General features: G+C 46.8%; 1 protein-coding gene across 1 annotated transcript in view; it reads left to right on the plus strand.

Annotated features, from left to right (window-relative positions):
- GFOD1 (Gfo/Idh/MocA-like oxidoreductase domain containing 1) overlaps positions 1–14,033 on the plus strand; it is a 107,068-nt gene extending 93,035 nt beyond the window's left edge. Inside the window, exon 2 of the mRNA XM_025999346.2 lies at positions 12,709–14,033. Within this exon, the coding sequence (XP_025855131.1) occupies positions 12,709–13,628 (920 nt within the window). The 3' untranslated portion in view covers positions 13,629–14,033. The remainder of the gene's footprint in view (positions 1–12,708) is intronic.
- The last annotated feature ends 3,171 nt before the right edge of the window (positions 14,034–17,204 follow it).

The following is a 17,204-nucleotide window of genomic DNA, read 5'->3' on the forward strand; positions in this document are numbered from 1 at the left end:
GATGCAGATGGGTGCCCAAAGTAAAAGGTATTTCAGGAGTACTGTCCTGCTCTGGATATCCCTGCTCTTATGGGCTCAGATGCACGTGAAACAGTCTGAGAAAATCCAACTACTGGTAGGGATTCCTCTGGAAAAGGAGGCTTCAGACCACAGTCCTGAATAGTGATGGGGGAACCCATAAAAAGGGTTGGTAGGGTAGGGGCTAGCCTCTCAGGGCTGGTTGGATAGAGAAAAACCACTTGAACCTTGAATTCAGTTCAATGTCAAGTCCCATCAATGTCAGCTGTGCTGGTTTCCTTTCTGTGGTTGTTCACCTCTCTGAGAGCCCACCAGTCAGGGGCCTTGACAGGAGGAACTGAATGCAGGTCACACCCCGACCCATTTCCATGTCAGGTCTGAGACTAGAATGGAAACTTAACCATGGTGCTCTGGAGCTTTTGGCCTGTCATCCATTTGAGCAGTAGGCACCCCTACCCCCAGGGCCCTGGTTTTTGATGCCCACCATGGTCAGCTATATGGTTCTCCCTGGAGCCCTCCTGAGATGCCATGTGTTACAGGCATTGCACACATGTGCACAGACATGTGTTGCCAGTGGCATTGGGAACACATATCAGGGAGGTGAATGCCACCTCTGCATGTTGTATATAATTCAGATACAAGAACAACCGAGTCAGTCTTAAGACAAGGGTGTTCAGAAGGTAGTAGGAGTGTAAAAGTGAATACCAGGTTTGCTCTAAAGCCCAGCAATCTGAGCTCAAATCCCAGCCATTGATTTGTAGAAGTGTGGGCAAGTTATTTCTCCTCTTTGAGGCTCAGTTTCCACATCTGGGAGATGGGGACAATATTAGTACCTGCCTCAAGGGGTTGTGTACACTAAAAAAAAAAAAAAATAGAGTGCACGTAAAATGCTCAGCCTCTTCTGGCATAAGTGCTTAACAGATGGCTGGGGTCCCTGGGTGGTGCAGTGGGTTAAGTGACTCTTTTCTTTTTTCAAGATTTTATTTATTTATTCATGAGAGACATAGAGAGAGAGGCAGAGACATAGGCAGAGGGAGAACTTGATCCCAGGACCCTGGGATCACAACCTGAGCCAAAGGGAGATGCTCAATCACTGAGCCACCCAGGCATTCTGGGTTAAGTGACTCTTGATATTGGCTCAGGTCATGATCTCAGAATCATGGGCTCGAGCCCTGTATTGGGTTTCATGCTCCGCAGGGAGTCTGCTTGAGATTGTCTCTCACTGCTTCTCCCCCTGCTTGTGCGTTCTCTCTCTCTCTCTCTCTTAAAAACAAACAAAAAAAAGATCTACTTAAAGTACATCATTATTGTTATGGACAGACCAGATTAGTGGTTTGAGTTGGGAAGCTGTTTGTCAGGAACTCTCATGGGGATTGAAGATGAGGGGATTTCTCCAAAGGACCTCTCTTCCTAATTTATAAGGAAGAGGGACCAGAGGGCACAGAATGGGGTTTCAGCACCATCCCTGCTGGTGCTGAAAGAAACGTTCTCAGCTGAAAGAAAATTGTGTGTGTGTGAGGGGGGTTGGCGGCGGGGGGGATTGGGAGGGCAGAGGCACCGAAGATGCCAACCCCTAGGGAAGAAAGGAGGGCAGAGTCGGAGCTGAGACACATGCAGTGTCGCCAGGAGTGAGTGAAACCCATGGGGAGCATGGAAGGAAGGGTTGTAAGTAGCCTAGTTTGTTCAGATGCTTAATTCCTTTAAAACCAGAGATTTCTTTAACTTTGCCTTCGTTTTTGCTTTCCCTCTAGACTCCAGTTCTGCTTGATTTCCTTTGAGTCATAAAATCTTTTAAGGTGCTAATGGATCTCTCAGAAAATTAAATATCAGGATATGTACATACAATTTCCAATTTTAGTGGTTTCTCAAATCCTAGGTTAAACACTCTGGTTTTCAACCGTTTTCTAAATGGAACCCAAAGCTTCTGAATAGTCATTCAGATAAACTCTTTTTTAAAAAAGAAATTATTTAGGAATGCTTGGGTGGCTCAGTGGTTGAGCATCTGCCTTTGGCTCAGGTCATGATCCCAGGGTCCTGGGATCGAGTCTTACATCAGAGTCCTTGGAGGGAACCTGCTTCTCCCTCTGCCTATGTCTCTGCCTCTCTCTCTCTCATGAATAAATAATAAAACCTTTAGGAAAAAATAAAGATAAATAAATTTATTTATTAGAGCGAGGAAGAGAGAGTACAAGGAAGGGGGAGGGGCCGAGGGAGGAGAGAGAGAAGCCGACTCTGCACTGAGCATGGAGCCCGATGTGGGATTTGATCTTACGCCTCTGAGATCGTGGCCTGAGCTGAAATCAAAAGTCAGAGACGTAACTGACTGACCCACCCAGGTGCCCCTCACGGAAACTCTTACACATACTTCAGAACCCTGCTCAAATGTCCCGTCTGCGGCAGAGCTTCCTACCCCACCCAGGTCAGTTGGGCAGCCCTTCTTGCTCTCACTGCTTCTCCCCCGTTAGATCCCATCATGTATAAGATACTGTAATCCCTCATTTCTGGTTAGTCCTCTCTACTAGACTGAGAGCTCCTATCCATCTCTCGCACTCATTTTTCAGTCCCCGTGCTAGGAAACGTCGGCAGAATAGAGTATAAATGAAGACAACGAGTTCCCTGCCTGAATTGCACAGAAATATTTTCCACCTCCTGTGAATGGGAGGAAGAACTAGGAGGCTGTATGTGATGGGGCTCCGTGTGGGAGTCCTGCCAACATGCCCGGACCTCTGTGAGCCAGCCTGGAGGACCAGCAGCCACTTTGGCTTTCAGAAGATAAGGTGCTGTCAACACAAGTGGAATAATCAGAGGGGGGAAGGTAGCATTGGCCTCATAGATTTACACCATCGATTAGATAAGGGAGTGTGTAATTGGCAATGTGCTGGCAGGGAAGTGTGCTTTGAAGTTTCAGGCTGATTGTGCTAGGGGGTGGCTGTGTCCTCGGGGTGGCTGGGTGGCACCTGCACACTCCAGGTGCCCAGGGATAACCTACTTGATCAGGGGCAGGAAAGGGTAGCTGCTCTTTGGGACAGCAGACGGCTTGTGTCTTTCCCTAGAGGTGTCGCTGGGAAGTCCCTGGCCTCTTGCTCCTTCGGGGGCTCATTTGGATGGAGTGCCAGCCCCTACAAAAGCTCTGATCTGGGACGCCTGGGTGGCTCAGCAGTTGAGTGTCTGCCTTCAGGATCAAGTCCCACATCAGGCTCCTTGCATGGGGCCTGCTTCTCCCTCTGCCTGTGTCTCTGCCTCTCTCTCTCTCTCTCTCTCTCTCTCTCTCTTTCTGTGTCTCTCATGAATAAACAAATAAAATCTTAAAAAAGAAAGAAAAAGAAAAAGCTCTGATCTCTGGAAAGAAATGTGGGCCCAAACTTGAGTTTGGAGAGTGGGGGCACAGCTGCCTGGAAGTGACTTAGGATCCTGGTTGGAAACCTGTCCTCTGCAGCAGGAACCCCTCCTGAGGGCTGTGGATACTGTGGCTCATTACAGAAAACACAGGCAGCAGGCTGTGGAGGGAGGGAGCCGGTTTCCTGTTTCCCCATGAGAGATCTCAGGAGGGCAGTAAAACTCCTTCTGGAATTATTTCATTTAAAAGCTTCTGACAAAGAGCAGGCACACGGTCTTGCATGTTGCTCTTTCACCTTCCAGAATTTTCCCACTGATCTCACTTCCTCCCCTCCTTCAGCTCCGTGATAGAGGTAAGGAAGGGTCCTAGGCCTCCCATTGTATGGACAAGGGAGCTCTCACTTTCTTCACTGACAAGGGGTCCTCCCTTGAAAAATTGTTTGTTCCAGCCCAAGGTGCTGTCGGGACAGACAGCGTTTCCTATCTTCCCTCCTAAGTTTTTTGGTTGGCTAAAAATTAAATTGACGTAAGACAGACGTACAGGAGAAAAGCAAATTTCTTATACACGGGAGCCCCCATTAAAATATGGGACTCCCTGGCAGCTAAGTAATTGAGGCTTATGGATCGGAACTGAGCCGAGGAGAAGAGGACAGGAGTCTGGGGCTTCAAAGGGGAGAATGAAGACATTTCACAGGAAGATGAGAAAAGGCAAGTGTTTAATAGACAAATGCTTGCCAGGCCATGCAGATAAACCTTTCTGATATAAAAAGTTATCACTGCTAATAACTCTCTTCCTGGTTACAGCCCCTCTATCTGAATTCTTTCAGGCAGTTAAGGGGGAGGTAAAAAGCCTCCTCTTAGGTCTGCTGGGTCCTGATTGTCTTCAATCTCGAAATAATCCACATGCCAGCGTGGTAACATTCTGGGGCAATGTATTCCGCTCCCCTCAATCCCCAAAAGACGAAGAAGCTTAGGCTCTTTGTGCAAAAGCATAAATGGTCTACAGTGGAGGCGGGCTCTGAAGACCTCCTCACAATGCCAGGGCAGTCCTGATGTGTTCGCTGCCACCCACCCGGAGTCACAGTGCACTGCCTTGACACATGTGGCGAGATGCCAAGGCATCCATTTCTGGGCACAAGGGCAGATCCCTCGGTGGAGATAGCCAAGCAGACGGTGATGGTATCGTGGGTCAGATCATATCCCCAGGGGAAGGGGGCGGGAAGCAGCAGGGTGGCCATAGACACCATAGTCCCCAAATGCCCAGAAAGCTCCTGCTGTTCCTTTACGTCACTGTGAGCACCAGTGGGCCTCACTAAAACTCTCCCAACTGCTTGGGAAAAGGTTTGGGGCTTGGCAAAACACAAAACACCCTTTCTTTCTCAGTCATGTCATATTTTATCTCTGCTTTCCATTTTGCATGGCCTGTTTATTTGGAGTGAAATTGAATCCATATGTTCCAAGTCCTTGATTTGTCTTGATCCTCTGCAGCATGATTTCCTTTAAGATGACATGGGGTCCCAGAGATGTGGATCCTTGGCCTTAGAAGGACACCACATCTTGCCACAAGAGAGTATAGCTCCTAAGGGAGCGTGTTTGGTCTTCTGGTAAAGCCCTCCCAGAAGTGAGACTCCTCAGAGGGTCTGCAGAGCAGGGACCAGGGTCATATTCTTCCCCTCGTGGTTCCCCATTAGGAAGCAGCCGTTGGCTGTTTGGGGGCAGGAAGAGAAAGGGGACTTCTGTCTCTCCCTGAGCTTTCCTCCCTGAGAAATGGAGTCTTTCAGCTCCTGTCACCCTGGTGGTATCTATTTACCTTCATATCAAAGGAACGCCAGAGTCTTGTGCTTCTTAGGGAGCAGTACAAGACTTGGGCCACTTGTTATTTCCTTTTCAGCACAAAATAGAGAAGGGCAAAAAAAAAAAAAAAAAAAAATAGAAGGGCTTTTCTCTAAAGAGGCTTTTCTAGCACTTTTTCATGGAATGCCATTGTGCTACAAGACACCTGAAAATCACAAAGATACCAAAGACCCGTGGTATTTTCTGAAGAGCCAGACCAAAGCCCAGGCTGACAGAGGCGATTTGGAAGGCAGGTATTTATGTGCTGTCTCTGGAAGAAACCCAGCATGTATTCAGTGGCATCTGACACACCCAGGATTGTTGGGGGTGTCAACCGTGTACCCAGACAACGGAAGTTCCCTTTCCACCGCATGTGATTTTAGGAGTGAGGGGATGCTCTGTGCCGCACTCATGTACTTACACACACGCCTGCACACACCCCGATGCACACTCACTGTGTCTGATGACTGGAAGTCTACAATTAGAATTATATTCCTTTAAGTACAAACTTTTAGCTATAACAGGAGTGAGGTCTGAGGATCTTATGTACACATGGTGTTTATCCCTGATAACATTGTATTGTGTAATTGAAATTTGCTAAGAGGGTAGAACACCTAAATGTTCTCTCGCACACATAAAAAGATCAACACGAGAGGTTAATTAAACAGATGGTGGAAATACTTTCACAATGCATACATATATCAAAAAACCGTGATGTATACTTTAAATACCTTGCAATTTTAGGGGCACCTGGGTGGGCTCAGTTGGTTAAGTGTCCAACTCCTGGTATCAGCTCAGGTCGTCAGGGTCATGAGATTGAGCCCTACGTAAGGCAGTGGGGAGTCTGCTTGAGATTTCCTCTCTTTCCCTCTCCCTCTGCCCCTGTCCCTCAAAATAAATGAATAAAAACTTCTTTAAAAATAAAAAAAAAATCTGGGACACATGGGTGGCTCAGCAGTTGAGCGTCTCTCTTTGGCTCAGAATGTGATCCCGGGATCCAGGATCGAGTCCCCCATCGGGCTCCCCACAGGGAGCCTGCTTCTCCCTCTGCCTGTGTCTCTGCCTCTCTCTCTGTGTCTCTCATGAATAAATAAATAAAATCTTTAAAATTTTTTTAAAAAAAATTTAAAAATCTTAAAATTTTACACGTCAATTATATCTCAGTAAATCTGAAATAAAACAAAAATCAGAAAATCCAAATAAGCAAGCTTTGTTCTACTTTTTGTTAAGTAGAATTGTATTTCTTTGGCCTAAGCCCTTTGTTCTTGTTAAACTGCTAAGGACCTTGGAGTTTCAGGTTCTGGGCATTTTGATGGGGAGAAGCTCAGAAAGAGGACCTGAGGATTTATGGGGCTCCAGAGGGTGCTTTGCAGAAGTCCTACCAAGGGGTGGGGTCAAGGTGAGAGTGTTCAGAATAGAGAGAAAACGAATTTGCTTTATAAATCAGTGAAGGGCCTCCTAGCTCTGCATTTGGGGTTTCTTTTAAAACAGAAGTGTAATTTTGTTTTTAACAGTATGTCATAAAGCCTTTAAGAAGTTATTGTACAGGGGCGCCTGACTCAGTAGAGCATGCAACTCTTGATCTGGGGGTTGTGAGTTCAAGCCCCATGTTGGACATAAAAAATATATAAATACATATATACATACATACTTTAAAAATAAGTTACTGTACAGTTTATGATGGAGATGCCTGCTTCTTGGGAACCTGAGGGAACTGTATTCAGGCTTGGGGTGTGGGTACGGTTTTGTGTGTATGTTTGAATTGCATCTTCTGAAGAGAGTCTGTAGCTTTCATCAGAATCATAAAGAGGTCCTAAGGAATTGGAGCCAGGAGACCTAGCAATGTAGCCTGAGCCTCTGAAGCTTTCACAGTTCAGGGTCAGTGGAGAGCTCACCAGCCCGCTGGGGCACAGCACTGGGACAGATCCACTGGCTCTCGCACCTGCCTGCCCAGCCTAGGCTTTGGAGGCACTCTCTGCCATCATGTGAATACCATCCTTCAAAGGTCTTTGTGTCTCCTCTGAGTTTATTTTAGTATGGATGCTGCCGAAGAGAGCACTCTCCTTTGAGTTTAAAAAAGAAAAGCTAAGGGACACCTGGGTGGCTCAGTCAGTTGAGCGTCTGACTTTGGCTGGGGTTGTGATCTTGGCATCTTGGGCTCGAGCCCCGCGTCGGGCTCCCTGCTGGGTGGGGCGTCTGCTTCTCCCTCTCCTTCTGCCCCGTCTTAAAAAAAAAGAAAAGGAAAAAGAAAAAAAAAGCTAACCTTTTTTTCTGACCATAAAACTAGAAACTTAGGAAATACAAGAAAACATAGCAAAGAAAATAAAAATCAGTCATAATGCTACGAATGAATTAGCCACTGTGAACATTTTGAGGTGTTTCCTTCCAGATTTTCTCTTTTTCTTTTGTATTCTTAAGAGAGAGTTGAGATCATAGTAGGTCTATGAATAGAGCCCTTTTCACTTCACATGACATCATAATCATCTTGCCTGCCATTAAAAAGTCTTTGTTAGCATCATGTTGGACGACTTCACAATTATTCTATTATATGGCTGTACTACAGCTTACATAGCCATTCTTCTATCATTGGGCATTTGCATTGTTCTGGCTTTTTGCTTTAATAAATAATTCAGTGAGAAGCCTCCTTGGGCAACAAGCCTTGCTTACATTTTAGATTATTTCTTTATGATAGATTCCTAGAAGTCTCCTTTGCATTTTGTAGGTATCATGAGTTAAGATGTTGCTGAGAGCCATCTGGGAAGTGTGGATATTGCTAAAGAGCACAGGCCACGAGGTGGGGCAGGCAGCAATGTTCACTGGGTGCTGTGGGTACAGTGGAGGCTTGAGAAATGAGAGCCAGTGTCTGTCTTTGAGGACTTTATTGTGTAGTGTGTAGCCACAACATACATAACTAGCCTAACAGAAGAGATTCTTTATCTCCGAACGTTGGGGGAGCCATGCATGAGTTTCAGAAAGTGCTAGGGGGTTTCGTGTCTGTTCACGTCACATTTTCTAGCGAAGGAGCTGTCAACAGCATCTTTTCATCTTTAGAGCTGCAAAGAATTACCTATTTCATGATGGCTTCAGGGGAATGTATGGGGATGGGAAGTAAATTAATTTTCCCTATTTTTTTCTTTTACTATTTTATAATCTTTTTATGGTAGAAAAATGAGGCATGTGAGTGGCCTAGTGGGTGAAGCCTTGGACTTCAGCTCAGGTTGTGACCTCAGGGTCCTGGGATCCAGCCCCACCTTGGGCTCCAGGCTCAGCAGGGAATGCGCTTCTCCCTCTGCTCCCGCCCCTGCCCCCCTCATGCTCTTTCTCCCTCTTTCTCTCTTCAAATAAATAAATAAAATCTTAAAAAAAAAATAGAGAGTATAATAGAAGAATAAGAAACTTTTTCTCATGTGCCATTAAGATGACAACAAGAGTGTACTAGGAAGATGACAGGTAGGGTCCTGGTTTGGGGGAACCTTGAGGTAGGGTATAGGAGAGGTCACAGCCCATACCTAGCAGGTGTGAGGCAGATTTTGGCAGCATTAGTCACCTGTCCCGGCAGTGACCTACCAATCCGTTTACATGTAAATCTGCTCCTGCCAGCATGAGCTGGTGTTACTTGAACCTAATGCCTACAGGTCGTGTTATCAGAACATTATGTTTCGCAAGCACATGGCACATTTGGTCATACAAACCAATGTTTCCTTGTCCCTCTACTCAACTGGTTGCTAAGAGTTAAAGGCGCTTCTTACTGATCATTCATGGTCATCAGAAAAGCCAGCCAGCTCTGCCAGTATGGACAAGGCAAGGAGATGTGGTCATTGTGTGGCTTCCAGGCCTTTCACTCAGGGCCCAAATTAAATGTGTGTGAGGAAATCGACAGCCCATTGATTGTATTTTCTACAATCTGTCCTGACCATGTCTGTTTGTTCGGCTGGTTCTTCCACTGGGAAAATGAGAGCCATGTGCCAGACCGTGTCCTCATCCAGGCGTCTCCACTGGACAGACACCCACAGTTGCAGGGGACTCCCCCCGCCCAGAATCCTATCTCAGCCTAGCTTATTGTGCGATTTCATAGTTTGTCAAGGTGAATGCCTACAGTCAAGACAACTGGGATGGGAATGTATGTCTCGTTGCTCCCTTTCCTGTGGTATCTCCCTTGTGTATGGCTGGAGGGTCCCCAGTAGAGGGTCAATGTGCAGAGCATGACCAGAAAAGAGACATGTACCCTGACTCAAATTCTCCAACTCTTTCTACCTAGCAGCCTTCAATCTGGCTTACTAACAAAATCCATGTAATTCTATTATTATTATTATTATTTTTAATTAATTTTTATTGGTGTTCAATTTACCAACATACAGAAAAACACCCAGTGCTCATCCCGTCAAGTGTCCACCTCAGTGCCCGTCACCCATTCCCCTCCAACACCCGCCCTCCTCCCCTTCCACCACCCCTAGTTCGTTTCCCAGAGTTAGGAGTCTTTATGTTCTGTCTCCATTCCTGATATTTCCCAACATTTCTTTTCCCTTCCTTTATATTCCCTTTCACTATTATTTATATTCCCCAAATGAATGAGAACATACACTGTCCTTCTCCGATTGACTTATTTCACTCAGCATAATACCCTCCAGTTCCATCCACGTTGAAGCAAATGGTGGGTATTTGTCGTTTCTAATTGCTGAGTAATATTCCATTGTATACATAGACCACATCTTCTTTATCCATTCATCTTTCGATGGACACCGAGGCTCCTTCCACAGTTTGGCTATTGTTATTATTATTATTATTATTATTATTATTATTATTATGTTCCAGTTGGCTGTCTCTACAGGTTCAGCTGAATTGTTTTCCTTCCCTGATTCTTGGCTTCTACAGAATAAATCCTTTCTCATTCCTGTCAGTCTTCGTTCCTTTGATCCTTTGTTTTCTCTAGACCCAGAATCACTTAGTCTCCCAAAGGGCTTGAATCTACCTGTAATTTATGCATCCAGTACAGTCATCACATAAGCCTAATTGTTATTTGGCCTCAGCCGCATTGGCCAAAATCACCAAACCCCACCATAAAACAGATGGAGGTCTGGGAGGAACCAGCCACAGCTCACCCCTCAGATATAGGGAATACCCAACCACTCTTCCCGTCAAGAGCGGGGAAAACTAAGCAAACATAACTCTGACCACTGCCAGCCCTAATCCATAATGCAAAATAAACAAGCAGGATAACACTCAAAATATAATCCTTTGTTTGTGGTTGTAGAGGAGAGAGCTAAAAGCTTAGACCTTCACAGGGTATCATTAAGAAATTCTTCCTCATATTTAATCAGACTTGCTTTGGCTATGACTTAAGCTTACATATTCTGGTTCACTGAACAGAGACACTGTTGCCTTCTTTACCCATGATATTTCTAAGAATACATTTTTTAAGAAATTATATTTAATATATATATAAGCTATAAAATATTTCATATGAAAGATACTTTAAAAATTTTTTTTAATTATATTTTTAAAGATGTTATTTATTCATGAGGGACACACAGAGACAGGTGGAGACATAGGTAGAGGGAGAAGCAGGCTCCCTGTGGAGAGCCTGATGCGGAACTTGATCCCAGATCACATCCTGAGCCAGAGGCAGACACCCAACCACTGAGCCACCCAGGCATATGGAAATACAGTTTTAATAAAACGTTTTATAGGTTAAAAAAAATGATATTGTGTAAGGCCTTATGTTTTATATTTAAACTTTAATTTTATTGTTTTTTTAAGATTTTATTTATTCATGAGAGACAGAGAGAGGCAGAGACACAGGTAGAGGGAGAAGCAGGCTCCATGCAGAGAGCCCGATGTGGGACTCAATCCTGGGACCCCGGGATCACGACCTGATCCGAAGGTGGCACTAAGCCACTGAGCCACCGGGGCTGCCCTTTATCGATATTTTAGAAGTAAAATATGTTTGTATATAAAATGTCATAGGGCAGCCCCGGTGGCTCAGTGGTTTAGTGCTGCCTTCAGCCCAAGGTGTGATCCTGGAGACCTGGGATCGAGTCCACCTCCGGCTCCTTGCATGGAGCCTGCTTCTCTCTCTGCCTCTCTCTGTGTATGTGTCTCTCATGAATAAATAAAAAATCTTTAAAAATAAAATAAAATAAAATAAAAATAAATAAAATGTCATAGACTCATAGAAATGAAACATGAAGTGCTTTATATCCTATAATATATATATAAAGGCACATAACCTATATTATAGGTTATTATATATATTATATATAATACATTTTAATAAAAATATTTAAAATAATATATTTATATATTTTATATATATAAAATTTTATATATAAATAATATATAATGTATAATATATAAAAATAATATATACTTATATATTTTTATATGTATCAAATATATATAATTATATATAATATATAATATAATACATAATATATAATATAAAAATAATATATATTTATATACTTTTATATATAAAATATATAATTATATATGAATAATATATAATATATAATATATAATATAAAAATATATGTTCATCTATTTTATATATTATATATTATAAATGAATAATATATAATATATAATATAATATATAATATAAAAATAATATATATTTATATGTTTTATATATAAATATATATAATTATATATATAAAAAATAAATAATAGAGAATATAATATGTAATATAAAAATAATATATATTTATGTATTTTATATATATAAAAATATATAATTATATATAAATAATATATATAATATAATATAAAAATAATATATAATATTTTTATATATATAAAATCTTATATATATAATATATAAATATATATATATATATATATATTCTATAGTGGTAAAATTTTAAAAACATCTCCAAAGCAGGTGCTATGTAAATATATTAAAATGAGTTAATAAATAAGTTGGCTTAATAGCAAAGCAATTCGACCGAAGTGTTTAGAATCGAGCATGGGGCCCTGGGTGGCTCAGCGGTTGAGCGTCGGGGCTCAGGTGGGGACCCCGGGTCCCGGGATCGAGTCCAGCCACGTCGCGCCCCCTGCAGGGAGCCTGCTTCTCCGTCGGCCTGTGTCTCTCTCTGCCTCTCTCATGAGGACACAAACTGTTAAATAGAATAATGGGAACGTAGGTTGTAGCATAAATATAAGCCGGGCGGGATCCCCGGGTGGCGCAGCGGTTTGGCGCCTGCCTTTGGCCCAGGGCCGATCCTGGAGACCCGGGATCGAATCCCACGTCGGGCTCCCGGTGCATGGAGCCTGCTTCTCCCTCCGCCTGTGTCTCTGCCTCTCTCTCTCTCTCTCTCTCTCTCTCTCTCTGTGACTATCATAAATAAATAAAAAATAAAAAATTAAAAAAAAAAAACATAAGCCGGGCCCCGAGCCTTGTGCGTAAGCCGCCGGGCTGCAGGCCGGCTTTGCCCGCGGGGCCTCGGCGCCTGCCCCCCCCCCCCGGGCCGCCCCCCCCCCCCCCCCGCGCGCCCTCACGGCTGTTTGTCCTCCCGCCCGCAGGCATCGGCAAGAACGTGATCTGCGACCGCACGGCCACGCCGCTGGACGCCTTCCGCATGATGTCGGCCGCCCACTACTACCCCAAGCTCATGAGCATCATGGGCAACGTGCTGCGCTTCCTGCCCGCCTTCGTGCGCATGAAGCAGCTCATCGAGGAGGGCTACGTGGGCGAGCTGCAGGTGTGCGAGGTGCAGGTGCACAGCGGCAGCCTGCTGGGCAAGAAGTACAACTGGAGCTGCGACGACCTGATGGGCGGCGGCGGGCTGCACTCGGTGGGCACCTACATCATCGACCTGCTCACCTTCCTCACCGGCCAGAAGGCCGTCAAGGTCCACGGGCTGCTCAAGACCTTCGTGAAGCAGACCGACCACATCAAGGGCATCCGGCAGATCACCAGCGACGACTTCTGCACCTTCCAGATGGTGCTGGAGGGCGGCGTGTGCTGCACGGTCACCCTCAACTTCAACGTGCCCGGCGAGTTCAAGCAGGACGTGACGGTGGTGGGCTCGGCCGGGCGCCTGCTGGCGGCGGGCACCGACCTGTACGGGCAGCGCAACAGCGCCGCGGCGCAGGAGCTGCTGCTGCAGGACGCCACGCCCGTCAGCAACGCCCTGCTGCCCGAGAAGGCCTTCAGCGACATCCCGTCGCCCTACCTGCGCGGCACCATCAAGATGATGCAGGCCGTGCGCCAGGCCTTCCAGGACCAGGACGACCGGCGCACCTGGGACGGGCGGCCGCTGACCATGGCCGCCACCTTCGACGACTGCCTGTACGCCCTGTGCGTGGTGGACACCATCAAGAGGTCCAGCCAGACGGGCGAGTGGCAGAACATCGCCGTCATGACCGAGGAGCCCGAGCTGAGCCCCGCTTACCTCATCAGCGAGGCCATGCGCCGCAGCAGGATGTCCCTGTACTGCTAGCACCTGTCGGGGGGCCGGGGAGGCCGGGGAGGCCGGGGAGGCCGGGGAGGCCTGGGCCCGGCCCGGCGAGGGTGAAGGCGTGCTGCAGAGGCGGCCTGGGCTGTGCGGGGCCAGAGGTGGAGGGCGGCATCCGACGATGGGTGAGGGGCACCCAGTAAGACTGCTGGCAGGGTGAGCTCAACCTCAACCTCAACCTCAACAGCCACCCCCCCGGACGGGGGCAGGATGCAGGGGGGCCTGCTGGGCCATTGCATGAAGGGGAGGAGGCCTAGCAGCTCCTGCTGCCCGCTGCCAAGGGAAGCAGGGAGGGGTTGGTGTCTCCCGCATCTCATCCGCCCCTAGGCCTCAGCCTCCTTGGCAGGCTGAGGGCCCCTGCCATCCAATGGCAAGCTGAGCCGGTGCCGGCTTTCCACCCCCTGCGCCCGCCCCTGGCAGGAGAAGGCACATCCTCGGATGTCCATGGAAGCCTGGTGGTCTGGGGAGAGGAGGGGGTGCAGCGGGCCGAGGAGAGAGCTCGACTTCCAGGAAGCCACACCAGAGGTCTCCAGGAGGAGGCCCTTGGTAGCACAGTGTACAGCGATCTTGATCGATTGGTGTTGCTCATAGGAAGCGGGGGGAGCGTCTTCCTAAGTGGTTCCTCGTCCTCGGCCTGGCCTGCCATGGGGTAAGGGAGCGCCAGGAATAGCAAGCGGAGTAGAGGGCACCAGCCTTCCGGCTGCAGACAGAGGAGGTGGAGAATAAAATAGCCCTTGGGATTTGGCAACAGTCCAAAAATTGCAAGGAGCCACCTTATGCTACTACTTCGGGTGGGGTGGCACTGAGGGCAGGGGATGGGGCACTGAAATGTCCGTTCACGTGGCTCTCCAGCAGGGTCGGGGCCCAGCAGGAGGGGGTCTGAGCACCAGCACACAGGCTGGGCTGGGGGCCCCAGGAAGGTGAGCCCGCCCTGGACGGGCTTTGGGCTCTGACACCTGTGTCTCCTACCAAACCGATAAAGGACTTTTAGGAGATTCACCTAGCTTTGTGGATTTAAAAGGGAAGCCTTCGGTTCCAGGCAGGGAGAATCTTTTTCTCTTTAAGAAAAAAAAAAAAAGTCAAGGCTCTTTTCCTTAGCTTTGACCTACCTTAGCTTTCAAGATGCTGACACCTGCAAGTTTTTGAATTGGTATTAAACAAAAGGACAACCAGGAACATAATTTTCAGTGTTTCTCCTGGGGGGTTTTAAAGCCCCCGGAGGTGTATCTTCATGTAGGGCCGAGAATGTTAATGTGGGGGGGGGGGAAAAAAACCCATGGTCTTCCTTTCCTTGGTTTCTTGTGTCTCTTGTCTTGTCCCTCTCTGCTTACAGAGCTCTTAGTGGAGGTGGTAGCCTGCAGGCTTCGAGGGGGGCAGTTCCAAAGGGAGGAATTGGAGCTACGCACACGCACACGCACACACACCCCCCTAAGCGGTCGTCAGCGCTCACCACCACCAAGTGTCACTGCAATTCAACCCTTTCTTGAAAGAGACACCGAGTCAAACATTTTGAAAGTGGGGGACTAACCTTTTCTTAGTCCTTCATCCCCCGTTAGCCCTTCACCAGGGTCGGATGTGGAGACCGTGACTTGTAAGTCTCCATAGCTTTTGTTCCCAGGTCACAGAAGTCCAACAGTTGTCTTTGGCTCACAATTGAGGTTACAGAGTCCTTTCAGATGACTGGCGGTAGAACTGGAAGGGAATTTAAGGGGCCATGAGGACCTCCCCCGCCCCCCCCCCGCCCCCCAGGCTCTGAGGAGTCAGAATCTGAGAATGAACAGAAGAGTCCATTGTAGCCTCCATCCTCCTCCCTGGCTGCCCCTGGGTGCAGGGTGGGCATGTCCACAAGCACCACGGGATTGCTGGTCATTTTCTAGCACAGAGGAGGAGGGGTTGCCTTCCCAGAAAAAGTCACCCTACTTCCTGGGGGCCTTGCTGCAGCCTGGCTAGGTTAGCCAGCTGAAACTCTCCCCGGTACCTTATGGGCCCTGACATCACGAGTTCGTGATGAGCGTGCTGCCTCTTGCAGGTGTCATTTCAAAACTAGAGAGTTGGTGGAATGAATGAGTTTCAATAGTAGTGTGAGCAGAGGGCCATGTGGTGGGCTGCTTTGTTTCAGGTTCTCCTAAATAGCCCCCTGGATAAATAACTTTTGTAGAAACAGTAGAAAGAATTTTTTTTTTTTTCTATTTAGCCCAAAAGGCTGTGATGAAGGACGAAGGGAAAGGAAACTAGATGACTCTGTGGGTCCCATTTTTCTAAGTTGTTTGTAATATAAGTAGGCATATTCTGGAGGTTTCGATTTTATGTTTCTATGCTTAACCAAAAGATTTGGGAAGTGTTTTTTTCTTCCAAAGGCCTCTGAGTTCTGTGATAAATGTTCAGTGTCTAAAACAAAAATTGTCATTTGAGGCTAGGGTATATAGAGAGAAACTATATTCTTTAAAAGAAGCATGAAAAATATTTTAGTAAGCATACTCAAATTTTATCTACTGAAATGCATGTCGTAGGTAGATGCAGGAAGAAGAGGAAGAGAAGACCTAGGTAGTTCATTTCTTAAATGCAAGAATTCTAGGAAATTAAGATACTTCCTTAGTGCGCCTTTTGCCCCTTTACTACCACTTGCAAAGCCTTGATTGGTAGCCACAATGGGAAGCTGAGATCTCAAGCTCTCAACAAAGCCTATGGGGGGCAAGGCCCAGCACCTCATGGTGTGCTGTGGGGTCTGGGTGCCACCAGGTGACTTTGACCCAGGACGAGGCCCCAGCAGCAATCCAGCCGCTTTCTGCTCCGGTTACTGTGTTTCAAAGACCCCGTGTAAGGGAGGTACCGCTGCAAGGCCTTCATATTTAGTCACTGTTGCTTGGTTTGCGGCCATCATTGTGTAGATGCTTCTGGTCTTGGAAATTTGGGCTCATGCTACTGTTTGCTCACGCTACTGGTAGAGAGAGGGTGGAGGTCAGTGGTGCTTACCTGGTATTCACAAGTGTTTGGAATGATCTGGGCTTATGTGGAAAGTTTGGATTCTCTTGAGTTTTCTTCTGCAGAAAGAGTCCATGACCACTGTCAGCTCTTCTATGACTTCTCCTCTCTATGGGAGAGACGTTGCAGGTACCATGCATACTCCTTACCTACCTGGTGGCAAGTATCTGTATGTCAGGTGTATCTGGACCTTCCTTCTAGGGGCAGTCTTGGCTGACTCCACTTCAAGATGAGCTTTACCCGGACCCCTTCGAGAGCCATCCAGGTACTCGCTGTGTTGCCCACATTTCTTGATCACCCAGTGTGTGTAGGGTATTTTAGATAAATTATCTCATTTAACCCCCAATGCCACCCTGTGGTATTGAGTATTGTTATTCCCATGATACACATGAGAAAATCGGGGCTCTTCTGGGAAGAATAACTTGCCCCAAGTCACACAGCTGTTAAGCAGAAGTGGAGTCACCCGAATCCAAAATTTTTCTTCTCCAAACCACGTTAGCCTCCCAAGAAGATAGATTTGTTCACTCCTTATTGAACCCCCGGGGGGTGGGGGTGGGTGGGAGCCGCTCCTCTCATGTC

The sequence above is a fragment of the Vulpes vulpes genome, chromosome 12, assembly GCF_048418805.1.
Source record: "Vulpes vulpes isolate BD-2025 chromosome 12, VulVul3, whole genome shotgun sequence".
Lineage (NCBI taxonomy): Eukaryota > Metazoa > Chordata > Mammalia > Carnivora > Canidae > Vulpes > Vulpes vulpes.